General features: G+C 41.6%; 1 protein-coding gene across 1 annotated transcript; it reads left to right on the top strand.

Annotated features, from left to right (window-relative positions):
• The first annotated feature begins 17,711 nt into the window (after nt 1–17,711).
• On the top strand, nt 17,712–19,883 carry LOC148037211 (acid phosphatase 1-like). Its single transcript, XM_087676145.1, has 3 exons — nt 17,712–18,728; nt 18,821–19,030; nt 19,117–19,883. The coding sequence occupies exons 1-3, from the start codon at nt 18,376–18,378 to the stop codon at nt 19,292–19,294; spliced, it is 741 nt and encodes a 246-aa protein (XP_087532271.1). The 5' UTR covers nt 17,712–18,375; the 3' UTR covers nt 19,295–19,883.
• Nucleotides 19,884–22,194: the final 2,311 nt, after the last annotated feature.

Consider the following 22,194-nt stretch of genomic DNA (forward strand, 5'->3'; position numbering starts at 1 on the left):
CCCTACTTACAAAGAACAAAGCTATCCCTAAGCTTAAGCAACCCTCGTGCTTGCTTGTATCCATCAAATGTATAGACCAAAACCTCTTCATGAACATTCCAAACCCAATCTACTTTTTCTTAAATCCAGTCACTATTAGCTCTCCAAAATGCTTTCAAATTGGGCTATGGAAGCCCCCAAATTGAGCCGCAATAGCTCCTTCAATTGGAACACCTATTTGACTTAAATGAAGAGCTTGATAATGAGATTAGTATCTCTTTCTAATCCTAGTAACAAGCATGAATGTCACAAAATAAGCTCAAATCCTTGAACTCGTGATAAATCATGACTCTTTTTGCTCATTGCTCCAACCATAAGCTCCCGTGAACATAGTTTCAATAATAGTTTGAGAGGGAAGCAATGGTGGGATGCAAAGTCAAAGCTATGGAGTGCGAGAGGGTTGAGAGAGAGAGGAAGCACACATATCTTTAGTCTTATTTACTCATTTACTCATTTCACATTATCTTCACTCATATATGATTGTATATAGTATGTATAAGGGGGTGCCCACTTAGTGTTTGGCCATTAGCCTTTATTCCAACTTAGCCTTTATTCCAACACCAACCACATGATGGGGACCACAAAGTTCTCATATCCCTATCATAGGCTCTTGAGGGACTTACTCACTCAAAGCCCCTCTAAGTGCCTCTACCTAAGTTAATGAAGTGACAATGTACTTGGCATATTTCATCACTTGGCTCTCAGCACCAAGTAGCTTATTCACTTTCCCTCCAACTATACCATTGGATCTTGGGGCTAGTCAGTGTCAATGGTCCTACCATTAGTCCCATAGATTCAACTACCTTTTCTTTTTAACGATCTAATTATTAATCACACTTACTATTTTCAAGTAGTCACACATTAAAGTAATGCATTGATTTCTTTCTAAGCAATCCCTATGTTAAGATGGACTTGCCAACTTGATATCAAAAGTAGTCAAGTAGTCACACATTAAGTAATGCATTCATTTCTTTCTAAGCAATCCCTATGCTAAGATGGACTTGTGAGCTTCATGTGAGAAGGTTGGTTGCTTCTTGGAATCAATTCTCTTATTTGCAACCTCTTTAGCTTCAATTATGTCTTCATGATGCATGGCTTCTTTTCCCACATATTTCCTTCTTTGCCATAGTGAATTGCAAATACACTTCATGATGCCTTAATGGATGTAGCATTGGTTGGATTGAGATGGATGAAATCAAGAGATAAATAAAGGTTTACAACCCGTGGAGATTATATTCCTCTCCCTCTCTCTATATATATCCCTTTTTCTTCTCTTTATCCACTTGCCTCCCTCCCTCTCAGTCCAATTGTCTCCCTCCCTCTCTCTATCATGTTTCCTTCTCTCTATCCACTTCTCTCCCTCCCTCTCTTTATCAACGTCTCCCTTTCTCTTTGAGAAAGGGCAAGAAGCGAGCTTTTTGAGCAAGCTTTTGAGTGAATTTTTTAAAGCAACCCCTCTATTCTTTTCCACATAAGGATTTGTTGTGAGATGCATTTCATCCTTAAAAAGAGAAGTGAAGTTTGGTGGGCATCTTGTCTCAATACTTGCAAGACCAATAAGACTATAGGAATTGTACTATCCCAAACGCTATCTTGACTCAACTTGAACCTGAGAACTTGAGTTGGGGAACAATGAAACTAATAACCCCCTTCTTAAAATGCATAGGAGCATACTGATAGAGCCTTTGAGTGATATACATATGGAATCTCTTAAGATGGGAACAACTAGAGTATGCTTGAAGAAACAATACATACTAAAAGACACGAAAGTATTGAGAGCACTTCTTCTTAGGCAAGTTATCTATAGGCATATATGGACTTACCCTACATTTCATGACCTAGCTCAACTAGTGTTTGATCCTGTGGAATTTCCACAAGATATCCAATGTCTAATCACATAATACAACTAGTAGATGAGAATAGAGCACACAAGGAGACCAATGGAAGAGATAATGGCTGTCACAAAAATAGAAAGAAGGCTAGAATTTAGCTAGATACATAAGAGCATTTAATTAGAAACTTCTTGTAGCCTTTAGCTAGATATACAAGATGAGAAAAAGATATGCCAAACTCAGAAAAGCGGATGAGATAGAGAAAATCCAAAGAATTCTATACTTAGCAATAGGAACTAAGCTTGAAGAAGAAGGAAGGGTGTTAAACCACCACACACAAACTTTACACCTTTAGAACTTCTCACTAAGTAGTTATTAAACACAATGAAAACTGAGAAAAGTAGTGCCTCTCTAGCTACTTCTATCTTAATTAGACTAGGAGTGATACTAGGCTCAAGAGACTAATTGAAAATCCATGTTGTCACTAAGCAAGAGATGACCGTACAATTTTATTGGATAGTTTGTGCATGTCTATGAGACCAACAATCTCCAAGATATTGACAAAAGGGCACAAGACTTTGGGCTATGCTTGGAAGAGAAGAGAAAGACTTGGTTTACAAGTGTTGACAATCCCATCAATAATGACTTTAGTGTATTTAAGGACTTGTTAATAAAAAGGTTTTTCAAAGTTGGATACGTGGACAACCTCATTGTCAAGCTCATGAATGTGAGCCAAAAAGACAAGGAGGAGACCTAAGGCTCCACAATTCACATGTGTAGTCTTTATAAAAGAATATGTGAGATAAAAAGAGCATTCATAAGTCTATAGCTATGATCTTCATAAATAGGACTAAGAATGAGGAATGACAAAGCTCTAGTGAGCAATTATATCCTAAAGCATGATAGATTAGTAGAGGTTTATGAAGTAGTCATAAGAGTCAATGATCTATTGAATGAGAGGAATAGTAAGGCCACCCAATTAGTAAGCATAATTACAATTCATAGAGAAAGAGGTACTATCCATAGTGAACCAATGGTTTCTAATGAGCAAGATAAGGGAAGGGAGAAAGATATGCCAAATATCTAGATAGAGCTTGCAAACCTCCAAGAGTTATTGAAAGGATGGCCTATGAGGCCTAATGTCCAATATGTGCATTGTGGAGGCAACCACTTCACAATGGAAAGCCCCAATCATGCATATGAGAGGGTTCTCCAATCTCATAAGTAGAAGGGGAAATTCCCTTAGCGCCAAGTATACCGTGTGGTCCATGCGACGGTTCTTGATGTGGAGGGCATCTAGACTCATGTCTAGAGTCATTGGTCTTCTCTTGGGATGAAGCGGTTGCTAACTGAGCAACAAGAGCAGTGAGCTGTTCTAAGGTTTTTTGGGTCTTTGAGTTTGAGATAGCCATGTGCTTGATCACTTCATCAAACTTGGACATCATTTGGCAGTGGTTGGTGACCATATCATTATATCGTTCCATATGACAGAGCTCATGTTGGCAGAAGGTGTGATTGAGAAGGGTATACGAGTCCGTTTTAGGCACTTCCTCCTGTATGTCACCATGGTAATCTTGCGCTGAGCTTGGTTCCTCATTCATGGAGGTCTTGGAGTCTCTAATCTCCCTTTGGAGTTCCTCTTGGGCCTTGCTTTTGCCTTTCTGGCCAGCCATCTAGATGCAATCCTTAGGACCTGATGTCAGTAAAAAGGGCGTAACTCTTAGTAAGAAACTCTGATTGCTGAGGTTTGGGGCTCAAGTCAAAGGGGACAACGGCCTCTTCGAGATGAGCTATTAAACTTTATGATAGAAAATGATTAGAATTTTCTGTAGGGGTTTTACAGTGACTGTCCTGGAGCGGTCTGCAACCTCTCCACAGTGACCCTAGTGCACAAAAATGGGCATAACTTTCAAACCGTAACTCCGATTGAACAAATGTGGAAGGCTTAGGCATGAAATAACCACCTACTGTACTGAGGAGACTTTTGTATCCTCAACCCTATCATCAAATCCCCTATTAGATGAATCAATAATTACACTACTTGCTTTTACTTAAAACCGTTTTTGATTGCAAGTTTCAAAGGAGCTATGGGCTAGAAAACCTCCATCATATGCTCATTTATGCATCTTTGATTATGAGGCATTTTATCATGTCCCCAAGGATAAGTTTAATAAGCTAGATCCTAAGTTTGTGAAATGCATCTTTCTTGGTTATGGGGATGTAGGAGAGATGGGCTATTGCTTATGGGATCCATAGGCTTGCAAGGTTATTCACAATTGTGATGTCATTTTCCATGGGGACTTGTATGATGAGATTTATATGCAATAGTGTAAGGGCTTTGAAGAAAAAGGTAGGGGACACCTAGACTACAAGTTGAGAAAGAGCCTTAATGGCCTTAAGCAAGCACCTAGGGAATGGTACCACAAGTTTGATGCTTTTATACATTCAATGGGATATAGTCATAGTGCTATGGATGCGTGTTTATACAGGAAGAAGGCTCGTGAGGTAGCCTTATGATTTTGGTACTCTATGTGTGGATGATATGCTTATTGCTAAGAGCGGTCGTGATGAGCTGAATGCCTTGAAAACTTAGCTCAAGAATAGCTTTGAGATGAAGGATATGGGATAGGCTTCACATATTCTTGTATCACTCTAAGGGGCTCTTTTATTTGTGACAAAAGGAGTATATCTAGAAAGTCCTTGAGTAGTTTCATATGCAACATGGTAAGCCTATTGGTTGTCCTCTACCTTCTAATGTGTAAAGGTTAGATAGGTTGATTGTCGATGGTTTGATGAGTAGAAGGTCGAGATGGCCATGATCTACTATAGGATTTGATGTATACCATGATAGCCACTCATCCTAACATACCATTTGCAATGGGAGTTATGGTATGCTATATGGCTACACCTGGCAGACAAGATTGGGATGTCATAAAGGATATCAATGAGATACCTAAATGGTACAACATCTATGTGCATATGTTATGATGGCGAGGATACAAAAGTCGTGAGATACACTAACTTTGATTATGTAGAACATGTAGAAGTAGGAAGTCCACCTCTTGCTATGTCTTCACCTTTGTTGGAAGTGTTGTTTCTTGGATGTCCTAGGCATAGAAATGATGGCCCTCTCTACTATCGAGGTCGAGTATGTTGCAACCATCCAGGCTTGCAAGGAGACTCTCTGGTTAGGCCATCTAGACCTTGGTATTACTGATGTGGTCCCTATATTGCATTCGGATTCTATGAGTGCTATCCAGTTAGCCAAGAATATGTCTTCCATGTGAAGATAAAACACATTGAGGTACATAATCACTTCATCATAGATGTCATTGATGAGGACCAATCAGTTGGCCTTGTCAATATCTCAACTGACCAAAATCGTGTAGATCTGCTCATGAAAAGTCTCTTGATAGAGTATTTCACCTTCCTTAGGAAGTTGATGGGCGTTGGATGAGATGACAAATTTTCTCATCATGTTGTACTCATGTACATTTGTACTTTGTCACTTTTTTCTCATTCTCTCCTCACTAGGTGCACATTCTCCTTTAAGTGGGAGGTTGTTGGGGATAAATGCACTTGTGCCTAGTCATGCATGTATTACTACACTGATAGTACATGTGCATTGCAAGTGGTGGGTGCCCATCACTATCACTTAGTTATTTATTCTTTTAGTGACATTTAAATAAAGGGAAGGCCGATCACAAATTGTGACTATTGGAGTTCCCACATCTTCTCTCTCTCTCTCTCTCTCTCTCTCTCTCTCTCTCTCTCTCTCTCTCTCTCTCTCTCTCTCTCTCTCTCTCTCTCTCTCTCTCTCTCCATAGATCTTGCTCGTGTGCTTCCACTTCAAGCTCACTGTGTTTATACTATACATCCATTTGAGTAGGGGATACATCCTCATTGGGATTGATAATCAAAGATGGAATGAACTTGTGAGTATTAATATATGAATGTTGGTGTATAAATGCCAAATACCAACAAAAGTGAACTACCAACCTCACAAAGACATCCATTGAGCGGGCTTGCACTCAAGGAAACTGAAAATAAGAAGATGAATATCCCATAGGAGTATCCTAAGAACCGATAATAATAGGTCACTTAAAAATTAATCCTATCAATGAATCCTATAAGGTCCATTGCCACCAATGGAGGATATCAATGTCAAAGATAAAAGTATCAAGTACCATCTGTGGAGGAAGATTAATGTACTCTACTGGCTGTGGAAGGGGAATGAGAGAGAAACAATGAAGAGGTGGAAATAATAGATCGTAAAAACTTGATAATTAGAGGCAAAGAGATGTGAAAAATAGAGTAAATAGGAATTTAAGGGGCAACAACAAGGGTAAAAGCTAAAAGAGGAATAGAAGTAGGACGGGAAGTAAGTAAGGTGATATAAAGAGAAAAGTGATATGCCATTTGTCGGTAAGTAATCTCCATAGAAGAAGGTGGGGTAAAAAAATAAGAAGGATAGGTAAAAGCTTGGAGAAGGTTTCAATGAAAGGAGGGTTGGAAGCAAGATGGGTAAGATTAGAAGTTTACAAAGGTTGGATATTAGATTTGGTAAAAGACGAGCCACTGGTGGTATTGGACCAAAGCAAGACTCATCAAGAGGTGGATGCCAATGAAATTCACAACACCGAGTAGTACTTTGGGCATACTTTTGATGATCTTCAAACAAAGATAACTCCATAGAGTCCACATACAAAGCTACTTGCAGAATGACATCCCCCCTATATAGATTCCTATCCTCCTCATCCAAAATCTATAGATCACCCTAAATATACATAAAAAGAGGCAACTATGTCTCATTACCAAGAAGATTGTGCAACCCATTAATAGGGGTCTTTAAATCAATAGTACTAAGAGAGATATATATAGCATATCCTTATTGTCGATACTTGATCTAGACTGTGGGTGGAGGAGATACAATAATGAAGGAAATCCTCATACAAAATATTCATGCATTACCGTAATCTCTCCACTTTATTAGAAATATCAAGATAAAGCCTCACTCAATTTTTTAAGTTAATCAATGTCACTAATGGATGACAACTCACAAGGCACCATAGGAATAGGAGGAGAAATGAAAAGGCTAGGTACATGCTCTATAAGTCTTGGGTGGTCTTTTTTTATGACTCAACAATAGCACGTGTTTGCTTTGACTCACCCTTACAAGTACCAAGCTTTGAAACCAAACCAAGCATATCAGAAACAATGTCATCCCATTTCATAGTAAGGAAGCCACTAATGGCTTAAGAATCTACCAATTAGGACTCCAATTCTTGAATACATGTAATGAAAGAAGCTGAGAGGAGAGAGAAGAAGAGCTGAGGAGAGAGAAAGAGAACAAGAAGAAGAATGGAAGCTAGAGATGAAGGTGAAGAGTGTGATCTTGATAATAATTGGTTGCCCTAATCTGTGGCTCTTAGACGTTAAATACCCCGGTCAGTGTGACGGGGTGTCTAAACCCTAGTCAGTGTGTATCCCGCTTGTTACAATCCATCCCCACTCGAAAGGTTTTTGCCCTAAAAAACAAGGAGAAATAGAGGGGACTAATGGGTGGGCTAAGGGAGGATTGCAGAGTACTACTCCAAGCCCTTTGACAATGAAGATTAGGTGTGGAGAGACTAGGGACAGCATGCAGTCCGGGACCGGTCTGCTAAAGTAAACTAGTCATAACTTTTGATAGGCTACTCCAAATAGGGCGCCCCATATGTCGAAACGGAGCTTATGATGAGTACTTTCAGCCTATGTAGAATGCACATGCATGTGATTTGAGTAAGTGCAAAACTATTCTAAAATAGTGTGCAATCTGCGGGCAAAGTCTACGAGCAAAGGGTGGGCAATTTGGGGCATGACCAGCTAGTCTTCCAGCTGTTGGGGTTCACAGTGGTAAGGAAATTCATTGAGGATGGTTGTTGGGCACCAAGAGGCTTCTTCCAAGGGTAGGCCTTGCCATTTGATGATGTATTCTTTGATGGATCGGGATCGTAAGTGCTTATCTCGCTGCCCAATGATTGCTTCAGGGATATATTGAGTGATGCCCTCTTCATCTATGGGGGGAAGTTCTTTCACATAGTCCATTGAGGAGCCTACAAAGGGTTTCAACTCGCTTACATGAAACACATTGTGGATTTTGGTGGTAGGGGGGAGTTCTAAGCGATAGGCCAAGTCGCCAACTCTCTTCAGGATCCAGTATGGGCCATAGAAGCGATGGGCTAGCTTGTTACTATTGCCCTCTTTGAGAGATGAGTAGCGGGACTTAGGCACTTTCAAAAGGACCAATTCCCCCTCTTGGAATTCCAAATGCTTCGTTTTTCATCAGCATAGAGTTTCATGTGTGTTTGGGCCTTCTAAAGATTCATTTTGCATTGTTGAAGTAAAGCTTGCATGCGATCCAATTTAGCTTGACTCTGAGGGTTGATCTTATCAGTAAACAAGACTATGGGAAGGGGAGCCTTATACCCGTATAAGGCCTCAAAAGGGAAAACTCCAATGCTAGAGTGTGTGGAGTTATTATATGCAAACTCAGCCAAGTGAAGCCACGTATCCCAACTATGTTGTACATCATGGCAAAAGTGCCCCAAATATGTCTCAAGCCATTTGTTCACTCTCTCAGTTTGGCCATCAGTTTGAGGGTGGTACGCAGTGGATGGAGCAAGCTTGGTCCCCATGGAGGTGAAAACTGTCTGCCAGAAGTTGCTCATAAACTTTGCATCCCGATCATGTACTGTGACTTGCAGTAAGCCATGCAGCTTGAATATATTTTCCATAAACTGAGTGGCCACCTAAGAGGCAGTATATTGGATCTTAGTGGGGATAAAGTGGGTAGCTTTGCTGAGGCGATCAACTACCACATAGATATTGTTCCACCCTTTCTTAGTCGCAGGAAGGCCAGTGATAAAGTCTATTGTGATGTGAGTCCATTTCCCTTCAGGGATAGGGAGAGGCTGCAAGAGGCCAGCGGACCTGAGTGTACTATCCTTGTTTTGTTGGCATGGAACACATTTGGTCACAAAGTCCTTGACATCCCTCCATAAGCCTTTCCAATGAAAGCTCTTGGCAATCCTGTCATATGTTTTGAAAACACCCAAGTGACCGGCAATGAGGCAAGAATGCATTTCTTCCATGATCTTATGCATGAAGGGGGAAGTGTGCGGGATGACAATCTTGCCATGGGACCAAATAAGGCCATGCTTGAGCTGATATTGGGAGTTTTCAGTCATAACCCCATGTTGTAATTTCTGAAATGTGTGGTTGAAATGATCATCTAACAAGTAAGCCTCTTGGAGCTCTTCAACCCAATCACTGTGAAATTCTGAGATAGAGGATACTTTGCATGCCCACATTCGAGAGAGAGAATCAGCCACAATATTATCCTTGCCCCACATGTGTGAAATGCCAAAGTCATAGTTTGGTAAGGTTGCCACCTATCGCCTTTACTTAGGAGTCAAAGTAGACTGAGTCAAGAAGTATTGGAGGTCATAGTTTTGTAAGGTTGCCACCTATCGCCTTTGCTTAGGAGTCAAAGTAGACTGAGTCAAGAAGTACTGGAGGAATCGGTGATCACTTTTTACTTAGAAGCGGCTGCCATACAAATAGTGGTGCTATTTCTTAATGGCATGGAGGATGGCCAACATCTCTTGGTCATATACATTCATTTGCATCTCCTTCTCATCAAGCTTGCGGATTTCAAATGCAATCATACCATGCCCTTGCAACAATACTGCACCAATACCCCGGCCACTAGCATCACAATGAATGGTAAATAGCTTAGAGAAGTCAGGGCAAACAAGGATGGGGGCTGAAGAAAGCGCGTCCTTTAACTGTTTGAAGCTATGATCCACAGTGGCATCCCAAAAGAATGAATCGTTTTTCAAGCGATCAGTTAAAGGTGCTGCAATGGTGGCATAATGCTTAATGAAGTGTCTATAGAATGAAGAGAGACCAAGGAAGCCACGCAAAGAAGTGGTGGTGAAAGAAGTGGGCCAATCTTTAACACATTGCACCTTTTTCGGGTCAGCATGTATACCATTTTTGCTTACAATGTGTCCCAAGTACTCATAGATGTCTGCATGAATATGCATTTGCTCTCCTTAGCAAAGAGTCAATGCTCTCTCAATATGTCAAACACCCTTCGAACGTGTGTCAAGTGCTCCATAGATGACTTGCTGTAAATGAGGATGTCATCAAAGAAAACAAGCATGAACTTGAATAGAAAGGGCTGTAGGATTTTGTTCATGAGACTTTGAAAGGCGGCACGGACGTTAGTCAACCCAAAAGGCATCACAAGAAAATGGTAAAGTCCATGATCAGTCCTGAAGGCCGTTTTGACCTCATCTCCTACCCGCATACGAATCTGATGGTAGCCAGAGCACAAGTCAATCTTAGTGAAAAAGCATGCCCCTTTTAACTCATCCAGCAAATCATCAATCTGTGGAATGGGGTAGCAGTTCTTCACTGTAATTTTGTTCAAATCTCTGTAGCCAATGCATATGTGAAAGGAGCCATCTTTCTTTTTGACTAAGAGGACAGGGGATGCATGGAGGAAGAACTCGGTTCAATGAAACCTATCTCCAACAACTCCTTGATTTGCTTTGCAACCTCTTCACGCTCACACTTGGAGAGTCTATAGGGGGGTTTGTTCACTGGCTTGGAATGGGGCTCTCCACTTGTCTCTTGGGAGGGAGGGATGTAGGCATCTGAAATAAGTCATTGTATTCCTCAAGTAAGGCCTGCAAGGCAAAATCATGAGATATTGCGGAGGGCTGATCAGAATTGTCCTTATTTAATTGCAAAACAAAGATTTGTGAGCATTTCCTAAACTCCCATTTGAGTTGCTTTATTGTAATGAGCTGAAAATCAGCATGATCTTGAACTCTCTCTAGGTGGATAGGCTGTCCATGCATCATAAACTCCATGCAAAGCTTAGAGAAGTCCATAGCAATTTTCCCCAATTGTTTCAACCAATCACAACCCAAGACAACACCAATGGGGCCCATATCTAGGGCAATCAGATCAACCAATGCCACATAACTTTCAGCCAGGCATAAGGGAACTACGCGACATACATGTGTGCTGGTTTCTTCTTCTCCATTTGCTACTTGGACCTTCAAGGGGTGGTGTAATGCCATAGGGGTACATTTCAACCGATCAATGGATGATTTATTGACAAAACTATGAGTGCTTCCACTATCCACAAGGATAAAAACATGCTTTCCATTGATACTGCCTTGAATGCAAAGGGTACTGGGGCTACGGAAACCCGTCCAAGCATCCAAGGAGATCGGGCAAAGGGAAGTGGAAGGTGGGTGGGATGTTAAATCAAGTATCTGTGAGGGAGCACCGCTTGTGTCAAAGGGAAACCCATCCTCCAAGTCATAAAACTGCTCATGATCAACATCCTTCGTGGGCTCAGCCTGGTCAATGGGTAGGTCATCCTCCTCATTGTGCTAATCTTCCATGACATACATGCTATGAAATTTGACCTTAGTTTTCTTGTACATACATTTGGAGGCATGATCAGTAGTGTACTTATCTCCACACTTAAAGCATAGGCCCTTTTCTTTCAATTCCTTCACAACATCTGGGGAGATGAACCGTTGACTATTGGTCCATGGGAAGGTGATGTAGTGGACTGTTTATTTTCAGCATACCTATTTTCAGTAGCAGAGCCTGATGCTGTCCCAAAAGTGCCCATTTTTCTTTCAGCATGGAAGGCGGGGTAAGTGGGTACTTTGGGGCTGTTATTAGGCATAGAAGTGCCTTGAAAACCACCTTCGTATGGGGCTGATCGTGAAGGAATGCGGGGAGGTCCAACATCTTGCTAAAAATGCTCATTCTTACGGTACTTTCTTGCATATCTCTCAGCCAATTTGATTGCATCAAACAGTGTGGTAGGTTTTTGGGCCATGACATCGGCCGATATACTTGGTTCCAACCCATAGATGTACTTGTGCAATTTAGCATCGTCACTAATGCTCTCCATATACATGGTCAAGTTCATGAATGATTTGTGTAGTCACGTACAGTGAGGTTACGTTGGTCAAGAGTGTACCATCGTCTTGCCAACCGTTCTTTTTCCACAGGGGACACAAAAACTTGGACCATATGCATTTTGAAATCTTCTCAATCAATGAACTGTTGATTCTCCCGATTGATATAGTGCCACTAAGTGTGGGCAAAGCCTTCTAAGTGGAGAGAGGCAAAAAGTATTTTCTGATTATCAGTGCGGGTGTAGATGTTGAAGTAGGACTCCAACTTGGACGTCCATTCTTCCAGGTCAGATGTTGAGGGGGATTGCCCATTGTACTTTGTTAGGATGACCTTATCATGTAGATCATAGGGGCCATGCTACCCATGAAATCCTTGCTGTCCATGCAGCCCGTGGTGGCCATACATGCCATGCTGTCCATACATCCCTTGTGGTGCATTAAGCCCATGTTGTCCATTATAACCATGCTGCTGTCCATGATTGCCAGGCTGTCCATTTGTACCATATTGTCCTTGATGGGGCTGATTCATATGGGGTGCATGGGGGCTCCTAGGTAGAGCGGGTGAAATCCGACCCAAGGTGGGAGAAGGCCTCAAGTGAATGTTGCCGGCATGGTGGATGGGGGAATTCAATAAGGGCTCATCATGCGTATGAGAGGGTTCCCCGATCTCATAGGTAGAAGGGAAATTTCCCTTAGCGCCAAGTATACCCTGTGGACCATGTGACGGTTTCTGATATGGAGGACGTCTAGACTCATGTCTAGAGTCATTGGTCTTCTCTTGGGATAAAGCAGTTGCTAATTGAGCAACAAGAGCAGTGAGCTGCTCCAAGGTCTGTTGAGTCTTCGAGTTTGAGATAGCCATGTGCTCGATCGCTTCATCAAACTTGGACATCATTTGGCAGTGGTTGGTGACCATATCATTATATCGTTCCATATGACAGAGCTCATGTTGGCAGAAGGTGTGATTGAGAAGGGTATACGAGTCCGTTTCAGGCACTTCCTCCTGTATGTCACCATGGTAATCTTGCGCTGAGCTTGGTTCCTCATTCATGGAGGTCTTGGAGTCTCTAATCTCCCTTTGGAGTTCCTCTTGGGCCTTGCTTTTGCCTTTCTGGCCAGCCATCTAGATGTAGTCCACAGGACCTGCTGTCAGTAAAAGGGGTGTAACTCTTTATAGGAAACTTTGATTGATGAGGTTTTGGGCTCAAGTCAGATGGGACAATGGCATCTTCAAGATGAGCTACTAAACATTATGATAGAAAATGATCAGAATTTTTTGTAATGGGTTTACATTGCCTGTTTTGGAGCTGTTTGCATCCTGTCCATAGTGACCCTAGTGCACCAAAATGGGCATAACTTTCACATCGTAGCTCCGATTGGAGAGGTTTTTGAGTCAAATTGAAGGGGATGAAGCCCTATTCAAGGTGAGATATAGGGTTCACCCCTAGATGTAAAACAAAATTTTTTGCAATGGGATCTTTGTGACAGACCTACAAGACTGTGACCAAAAACACTGCCTATCCCTTAGTACCAAGGTCTTACATGGATAGAGTATAGTTCAAGGGGCTTGATCAGCCACATCAATAGCATCTGGAGTATACTGAGCATAATCTTGAGTATCATTGCATACCCATCAACTCTACCATTAATGCATAAGTACATTCACTGCCATACATCTCCTTTGACTGCATGTACTTCAAGTGTCATACATGAGTGCCATTAGTCTTGTGGGGTATCCAAGAAGGATCATTGGGGCAGGGGAGTGGAGCTCATGGAAGTACCTACACCTGCATACAAGTATTGGGCTCCAGATCACCGGGAGGTGGGCAAAGTTCCCCCCGGGCCGAGTTGTGCACCCCTTCAGGGTCCTAAGTGGTAAGGGAGGGTCACCTCTCTTTTGTCTTACCACCTCGCCTGGCATCGACCTTTTTCCTCAGTCAGAGTATACATGGTAGACATTTTTAATAAGTAATCAGTATGAGATGCATTGGAAAGAAAATATTGGGCCTTTTCATGAGATGCAAGGAATGATAGAGGTTGGGATAGGGGTTACCTTGGCAGTCCAATGACTCACTGGCTGCTACTTACCCAATTTACAATGGTTATTATTCATCCAAGATCACAAGACAAGATAAGGGATAATGTCAGCCATTACAATGAATTTCAGGAAGAGGTATAATGCTTGCACACGAAGAGGATTGAATTATTAAACCTATGCAATCTTGAATCTCTCCAACAATGGATTAAGCTCAGTAAGTGGCTAAATTGAGAGATTAAGATCAGAATGGCATACCTATTTAATGCTTGGGAAGACAGTTGAAGCATGAATCATCATGATACCGCTTGCTCCATTGATTAAGTCCGGTTGTTGGTTAGGCCTCCGTGGAAGAATACTTCAGCTTTCGAATGCTCCTGCTGATGAAGAAGGCTCCCGTGCTTGTCCCCGAGCTTGAGCTTCAATCATGGGAAGCTTCAAGTGAAGCTTTCATGGCTGCCCACAAAGCTCCCATGCAATCTGAATTCAATATCTTCATTTGGGAAAAAGAAATAATTCATGGGCTGAAGGGGTTGTGGGGTATGAGCTCTCAGGGTCAGAGATGGTTTAGCTTGAAGAATCCATGGCTGCCCCAAATTGTTCCAAACAGTCCAATTGCTGTCCACATCTTGTGGGCTGAATCCTGAGAGCAAGAGTAACAAGGAGGAGGAGATCAATGTGTTGATTCAGGGCCTGGAATGGCAGAGGGCAGTAGGGAACGAGGGCTGGGGCAAAGGGGGGAGGTAGGAGGAGCAGGGAACAACAATGCAAAATGCGCCGTAAATTGTGGGCTGTTCCCTGGGGTCTCTCTTGGCCTATGACCCTTATCAAGGGTATGGCCTGTGGTCAAGGGAAAGTGGGGAAGGCTCCTGAGACTTCAGTCTTGCCCTCCCATGGCTGCTCCACAGAAAAGGATGAGTTCTCTCTGTTGTATGGCTATGACAGCTTGCCTGGGAGGAGAGAGAAAGGGAGATGGAGCAAAAAGTAAATGGGGTTTTGCCCTCTTCCAACTCCTAGGACCCTAAACTTGGCCTGGAACCCTTAAAATTTGCATGAAAAGAAGTGACAACCTGCTATTTTAACCATTTTACCTCCAGATATGTCTGAGTCTCCAGCCATAGCTCCTGCTTGCTCCAAAAAGCTGAAGTTAACTGTAGTCTTTCTTGTTGTATATGTACCTGTAAGCTGAGTAACTAGGGTTTTTGGGATTTGAAAAGGGAGAAAGGGGAAAGAAGAAAAGGACCAAAGATTGAAGCTCTGATACCACTTGTAATGAAAGAAGCTAAGAGGAGAGAGAAGAAGAGCTGAGGAGAGAGAAAGAGAACAAGAAGAAGAAGGAATAAGACTAGAAGAAGAGAGAGAAAGAGAGAAGGGAGAAAAGAAGGGAGGAGGAAGCCATGGAAGGTGGAGATGAAGGTGAAGAGTGTGATCTTGATAATAACTGGTTGCCTTAATCTATGGCTCTTACACCTTAAATACCCGATCAGTGTGACAGGGTGTCTAAACCCTAGTCGGTGTGTATTCTGCTTGTTACAATACAGTCTTCTGCAAATCCATGAGCAGTAGTCTTGACCATTTAATTATGGATATTAGTAAGGGTAACCTTCTTTAAAACTAAAAACTCCAAAGCCTTGCTAAGCTAATATGTCAAATAATCAACCTTGTCTTTTAATGACGTATGCACCCATATATACATAAAATGAAGACATGAAGTAAGGGCTATCTCAACAGTAGCCTCGAAACCAACTATGAAAACATTGATCTAGCTATCATTTATGTAAATGTTGAGGAGTTTGAGAGTGTAACTACCATCTTGTTATGCATCAAACATATTGACATAGGAGAGGAACACAGAAAGGGGGTTGATAGAAACAACAAGAGTAGGAGCGTGTGTAGGAGAAGGAATAGAAGGAGGAATAAACACAAGGCATGAAGAACCCTGCATGTGAGAGCACTTCTTGTGAAAACTATGGGTAGGGGATCATCATCATTAGAGTTATCTTATAGCAAAGGGGGAGGGGAATAGAAGGTGGAGGATATGACAAAAGAGGAGTAGGGGAGGGAACATGAACTCCACCAAGAGTGAAGAGACACAAAAGTAGTCACCCATCTTGAAGGAAGGTACCATAATAAGAAACATTACTAACTTGCCCTTTCTGGACATTCTTGAAATGCTAATCCATCTTAGTCATTAGGAATAAGGCCTAATTAAATTAATTGCCATTTAGAATCTTGATAGAAGTAGTGAAAATCTCATTAGATAAGCAGTGAGGTGGGGTCCTAGTTGGCATAAACCTATCTCAAAGGAATAGGTACAATTGCTTCTAGAGGGGGTTAGAGACCACATTCACCAAAACTAAAAAATTACTAGGTATCAAATGAGTAGATGTTTCCTTCTGAAGTATAGTGGCAATCTGCTTGGTTGAAAATAATCGAATAGCACTAGGTATAGAAGGAGCAGATTGTGGTAGGGATTATCGGTTTCATTGATATTGGCAAAATATAGTCGAAAGTCTTGTTGATGAATCGAATTGGTCTACCATTTATAAGAGGATAGGAAGGAGTAACAAAATGTAGCATCAACATGCCGAAATGTGAGGGCCATGAAATCACATAGACTTGCACGACCATACAATCAGTCTCCAATAGTAGAAAGGAATTGTGGACCGCCATGGCAACATACTAAATCATGATGGGGGGTGCCATTCAAACTAGATAGGAATTGGGAGAATGGTAGCAAGGTAGGAAGGGGTGTGCACAATGAATTCTTTGTTGGAGAGCAGAATGGAGAGGTTGAGCAAGGTGGTGATGGCCTCTCTCTCTGTCTCTCTCTATTTATTTATTTATTTATATTTATGCAACATGTTTGTTTTCTTTTGGCTCAAGTTATCAAATTATACCCTAATGTTATCTTTAGTTTCAAGGAGGCCTTTATGTCCCTTGGCGTTGGTCTTGCAACAATTGAGTGAACAAGTTGAATGAGACACTTGCTATCCATCCATGCTTTCAAGTGTTATATGTGTGACTAATAGAGATGACTGAGAACACGCACACACACACACACACACACACACACACATAGAGAGAGAATATATAGAGAGAGAAATGGCCAACATGAGTAGTAATACATTATTAAACTTGATTCTATTATTTCAAGCCAAGGTTCAAGCACCCTTTGGACATTAACTCCATAGCATGAAATGTTTTTAAAACTTGATTGTATGTATTCAACTTTAATGATGTATTTTTACGTGCACGTAATCCCTATCTATAAATCTGACTTAAAGCATGTACAAACATACTCTAACCAATACATATCCCAATAAGTTGAATTGCATTATAGAAGATAGCATGATATCATACCCACAATTTTCATTATAAGCTGTGATGAAATTACTAATCATACATAGGAGAAAAACACTATAGATAACAAGAAATGTGTTTAGAGGAAGAAGGGAGAGAGAGAGAGAGAGAGAGAGAGAGAGAGAGAGAGAGGAGGGGGCCCGGGGGAGAAAAACATATAGACTATCGCTTGACATGTAGCTCTTAAGACTTAAGCTTCCGCGGGTCCTTTCAATAAAACCTTGCGTCAAAAAACAAAAAAACTTGGAGTTACTTTGGCGGGTGACACGTGGAAGCGAGGGAGACGGGGACAGGGCAAGCGAAATGGGGGGCTTGGTCGGGCGAGTAAGCTCTCGACATGTGGAGAGAGGTGATTGGTACCCCAGGTGAGGCATATTACATATTCTTCTTTTTGAAATTAAAAAGAACCGATAATAAGAGCCTCTCGCCTATAGCGCCATCCCTTTTGCTTCTTCTTCTTCTTTTCTCTCATCACCTTCTCTGTGAAACCCTAATCTGTCCCACTCATAACACAGACATCCATACATACACCTTCTCTGTGAAAACCTAATCTGTCCCACTCATAACACAGACATCTATACATACGTATGTTACACAGGCCCTGTGTTCTGCTCCTTCATCCTCTCCATTTCGCTTTACCTAGCGAGCATCCTGAGGCTTGGTCCTTCCATCATTCCTCCTACGCAGAATTTTTTTTCCAAATTCGCAGAAGCTTTCTTCTTGCGATAAGCTGAGGTTTCCTGTTTCACAGGCGCGCATCGCTGCAGCCTTCTTTGCCGTTTGGATCGTCCTCCGATACGCAGAGGTTTCCTGTCGCAGGCACGCATTGCTCTGCCTTCTTTGCCGTTTGGATCGCCTTCCGAGAAGTCGAGTCTTCCGGTCCCGCAGGCACGCATCGCTGTGGCCTTCTTTGCCATTTGGACAAGCAGAGTTTCCCTGTCACAGAGGCGCATTGCTGTGGCTTTCTTTGTTTTTCGGGTAGTCTTCCGATAGGCCCAGGTTCCCTGTCACAGGCATACATCACCGTGGCCTTTGGATCGTCTTCCGATAAGTCGAGAGTCTCTTGTCACAAGCACGCATTGCTGGTTGCTGCTTCACTTTGACAGAGATGAAGGGGATCGCTTTGTCTTTCATTATCTTGTTTTCAAGTGTCTCCCCCATATCTAGCAACTATTTTGATATCACCGCGCAAGGTGTATCCTTTGCATGCGAGAGCTGGAGGCTGAATGCAGAGATTGGCAATATTATCGGCTGGGCTGTCATCCCCCTGAACTGTGAGGATTATGTGAGCAACTACATGCTCGGGGGGCATTACGCCGCAGATATTGATCTCATGGCTCAGGAAGCCATGTCATATGCAAAAGGTGTGGCACGCAATGATGATGGAAAAGATGCCTGGGTTTTCGACATTGATGATACAGTCCTAAGTCACATATTGTATTACTCAAGAAATCATTTTGGGTAAGAGTCTGCATTTATAATGCTTACACAAATTTTCCTGCTTATCAAGGTTCTTGTGGTGATTTGATGAAGCCTGCTTGTTTTTGTTGCAGTGCTATTCCGTTCAACAGGTCTGCATGGGTGATATGGGAAACACAAGCACTGGCTCCTCCAATTCAACCCATCCTGGCTTTATATAACCAGTTAATAGATGATCAGTGGAGTGTATTCTTCTTAACAGGCAGGGATGAGATACGGAGAAATGTCACTGAAGAGAACCTCCAGCGCTCGGGTTATTCAGGATGGTCAGGTCTGATCCTCAGGTATGACCTCCTGTCAATTGTAAAGAAATATAGTAGTTGAATTAATCACCTAGTTCGTTTCTACACTATTGTTCTTGGCTTTGCAGGCAGGAAGCAGATAGAACCCTTCCAGCCAAGGCATACAAATCAGCAAAGAGGCTGGAATTACAGGAGCAGGGGTATCGGATATGGGGTAACATGGGTGATCAGTGGAGTGATCTTCAAGGCTTTGCCACAGGCGAGCGTTTATTTAAGGTGCCAAATCCCATGTATTTTATATCTTAAGCCTTATAGTGCCTGCATTGGCAGCTTGTGCATATGATGTGGTGGATGGAACAATTCAAATTCAAGCTGGAGCATCTCAAGGGAGGAAACATGATTAAGAGCAATCTTACTTTGGCCATTTGTGAGATGGCAACTATTCTCACAAACATTTGGTTGAACGGAGCGGTTTGCTTATCATCAAGCACAACTGTAAATATTCCTGTTGCAGGGCTTGTGGGGCACGCTGCACGTGTCAGCGTCACTCAATAGATGGAATATGGACATTGTCACTACAAGTAATAATTCTTTTGCGGCCAGATTTTTTAACCATCTGTGCCTGCATCTGCAAAATACTGAAGACAAGACACACAAGTACATGATTTTTGGAAGTTCAGAAGTCATGCACACAATAAGGCTTTTTTGTCCTTTTGCACGTGTGAAATCTGGTCAGAAGGGCGGATGATGTACAGTTGGTCTTTTGAAGGTGAGGATATAGGATACTTCACCTTTAGAAGCTTGTGTTCAAATCTAAAGCTCTGCTCTTGACAGCTACACCTGGTCTCTCTAATTCATACTGGGCATTCTGTCACTTGACTTATTCAATATGTTTGTTAATTTATGCATTTTCTGTGCGTATGAATTTCTCATTTTGCCTTTCGTGGCGTGTTCCTAAATTAATCTATAAAAAGGAGGGGGAGGGGGGAGTAAGAGGATGTTGATGATTTTCCCAATGGCACCTGAAGGAAGGGGATTGAATACGGGGACCAGGGTCCTCAAAATTCCTACTGTACTCTATTCATCTCTAACTTCTAAGGAAGAAATGTATAGTACTGATTTAGAAACCGCAACACTGTACGGTAAGTGGGCTGTTAATGACAGCTGTTTTGATTTTTTGCAAGAAGGCGCAAGTGAAATTGAATATTTCCCTTGCAAAGGCAATATTCTCATACAAACCTGATGGACTCCATCAAATTGCCTCCATAGAATGCTAAATTGTACTACAGGTTAATGTAGCACAACAAGCATATGTTACCTGCAATGTTGTTTTAGTGCACAACTAGTGAATGAAGTCTGAAAGGATGTGAAAATTTTGGTTCAAATCTATAAAAAAGGTTGCATTCTATTAGAGATTTATAATTCAAGTTTGAGATTTAGACATTATAGAAGGGATAAGTTTTTGCTCTTTCTATATTTCTAATAGTGGAGAGTTTGAAGAAAATGGTAGTGTAACTAACCCATACAATGTATTGGTAGCTTTTTTTGTGTGAAAAGTATTCCACAATACCTACCCCCATAGATGGACCAAGCCCCAAGATAATCACTTATGAGAACTCATAAATGTATGGCCTTGAGATTTACCACATGTAAATGTCTAGTGAAAGACTCGTTACCACCATTCTTGAATCGAATTACCACGAGAAATTTGCTTATCGTCAATCAAATTAGGCTAACTTGCCATGAAAGAAGCACATCATTCGAGATGGGCTTAGTGGGAAAAAAAATCATAGGCTCATTATTCATGGTTTATGACAATGCAAATACTAAAAGAAGCAAGTATCATTGCACTTTAGTAAAGGCTATGGTGACATCACCTAATAATGTTTTGATTTTTTACAGGAAATGGAACATCTATGAGAAGATCTCTAGTTTGATTTTATAAAGGGTTGGTTATGTGGTATAGGAGATACTAAATATGCAAATTGATTGTGCTTAATAAGAGAGACAATCATTACTATTCATCTTAATTTAAATCCTTTTTATGTGGTTTTGTCTCATGAAAAGAACAATAATTTGGCTTGTTGGGGTAAAAGGTATCTTCGCCTAGTCGGCCATATATTACTACACTGAGAGTACTTGCACCTGCACATTGCAAGCGACGGGCGTCCATCATTGTTACTTCATTCTTTGTTCTTTCAGTGACATTTGAATAAAGGAAAGGTTGGTTACACATTGTGACTGTTAGAGTTTCCACATTTGGAGTCTTTCTTTCTTGCTCTTGCTCTATCCGCCATAGCTTTTACCTCTGTGCTCTTACTCGATCCTTTTTACCTTTCAATTAGTATCAGAGCTTGACTCTTCAAGGTCTTGAACGTAGTCGAGCACTTCTTTAACATTCATTCAAATACCTACACTCTTGTTTTCACTCTTGGCAGCCATAGCCATACCTTTCGAGCTTCTAGTTGGTCTCATCCTTCTTGAGCAAGCATTGGGCCTTCTTAGGCAACCTTAGGGCATTTATCTACAAGTAGTGAAGCTCTCATTCTAGTCTATAGGGTTTGAAAAACATGGCAGCCATGGCTCTCAGTCCATGAAGGTTTGGACTTGCGCTCTCTCTTTTCTATGCCTATTGAGGTCTTATTTTCTCAGCCTATAAAAAATGTGGCCTTCATCTCTAGCATCTCTTCGGGCCATTGGCACTACACAAAGGTCTCATTTGAGGCATAATAGCATGCTTCAACAATGGCATTGACATTTGGGTTTGATATACTTCAGTCCAAGCCTATCATAACAGTCCACAAGTAGTCCCAAACAGTGCTACTTTAGCATTTGGCGTTTATGCTTTCTTGGTACTAGCTATTGATGCCATTTGGTACTCGAATCATGCGCGGATGATATAGGAAGCTATACACATGATATGCCATTGATTTGGTGCTGATTTTGGCCTTGTTTATGCTTAGTTTGGCAATGAATTTACTGTTGTAATAGAGCAGGGTTGAAGCTCTTTAACTTATGTTATGTTATACCTATTGGTCTCGGGTGCTTCCCGGATGTTTGCTATGACTATTTAAATGCAAATGAAGGTTGGCAAATGTCTTGGATGGTTCTTGAATGTATTTTGAGCCTTGTTTGAGCTCCATATTGGTTGGCACTTACTTGACATTGGTCTATAGTGGCATGCTTTGTGATAGAGCTATACCTAT

This window comes from Lygodium microphyllum, chromosome 4 (assembly GCF_053477565.2).
Source record: "Lygodium microphyllum isolate KBCC chromosome 4, Lygodium_microphyllum_v1.1.10, whole genome shotgun sequence".
NCBI lineage: Eukaryota > Viridiplantae > Streptophyta > Polypodiopsida > Schizaeales > Lygodiaceae > Lygodium > Lygodium microphyllum.

What these genes read in the sequence shown, in the direction of transcription:
- LOC148037211 (XM_087676145.1), top strand. Translation starts at nt 18,376, where the DNA reads ATGAAGGGGATCGCTTTGTCTTTCATTATCTTGTTTTCAAGTGTCTCC. An exon ending in TACTCAAGAAATCATTTTGG is followed by an intron (nt 18,729 to 18,820) that starts GTAAGAGTCTGC and finishes TTTTTGTTGCAG; the next exon opens with TGCTATTCCGTTCAACAGGT. An exon ending in TGGTCAGGTCTGATCCTCAG is followed by an intron (nt 19,031 to 19,116) that starts GTATGACCTCCT and finishes TTGGCTTTGCAG; the next exon opens with GCAGGAAGCAGATAGAACCC.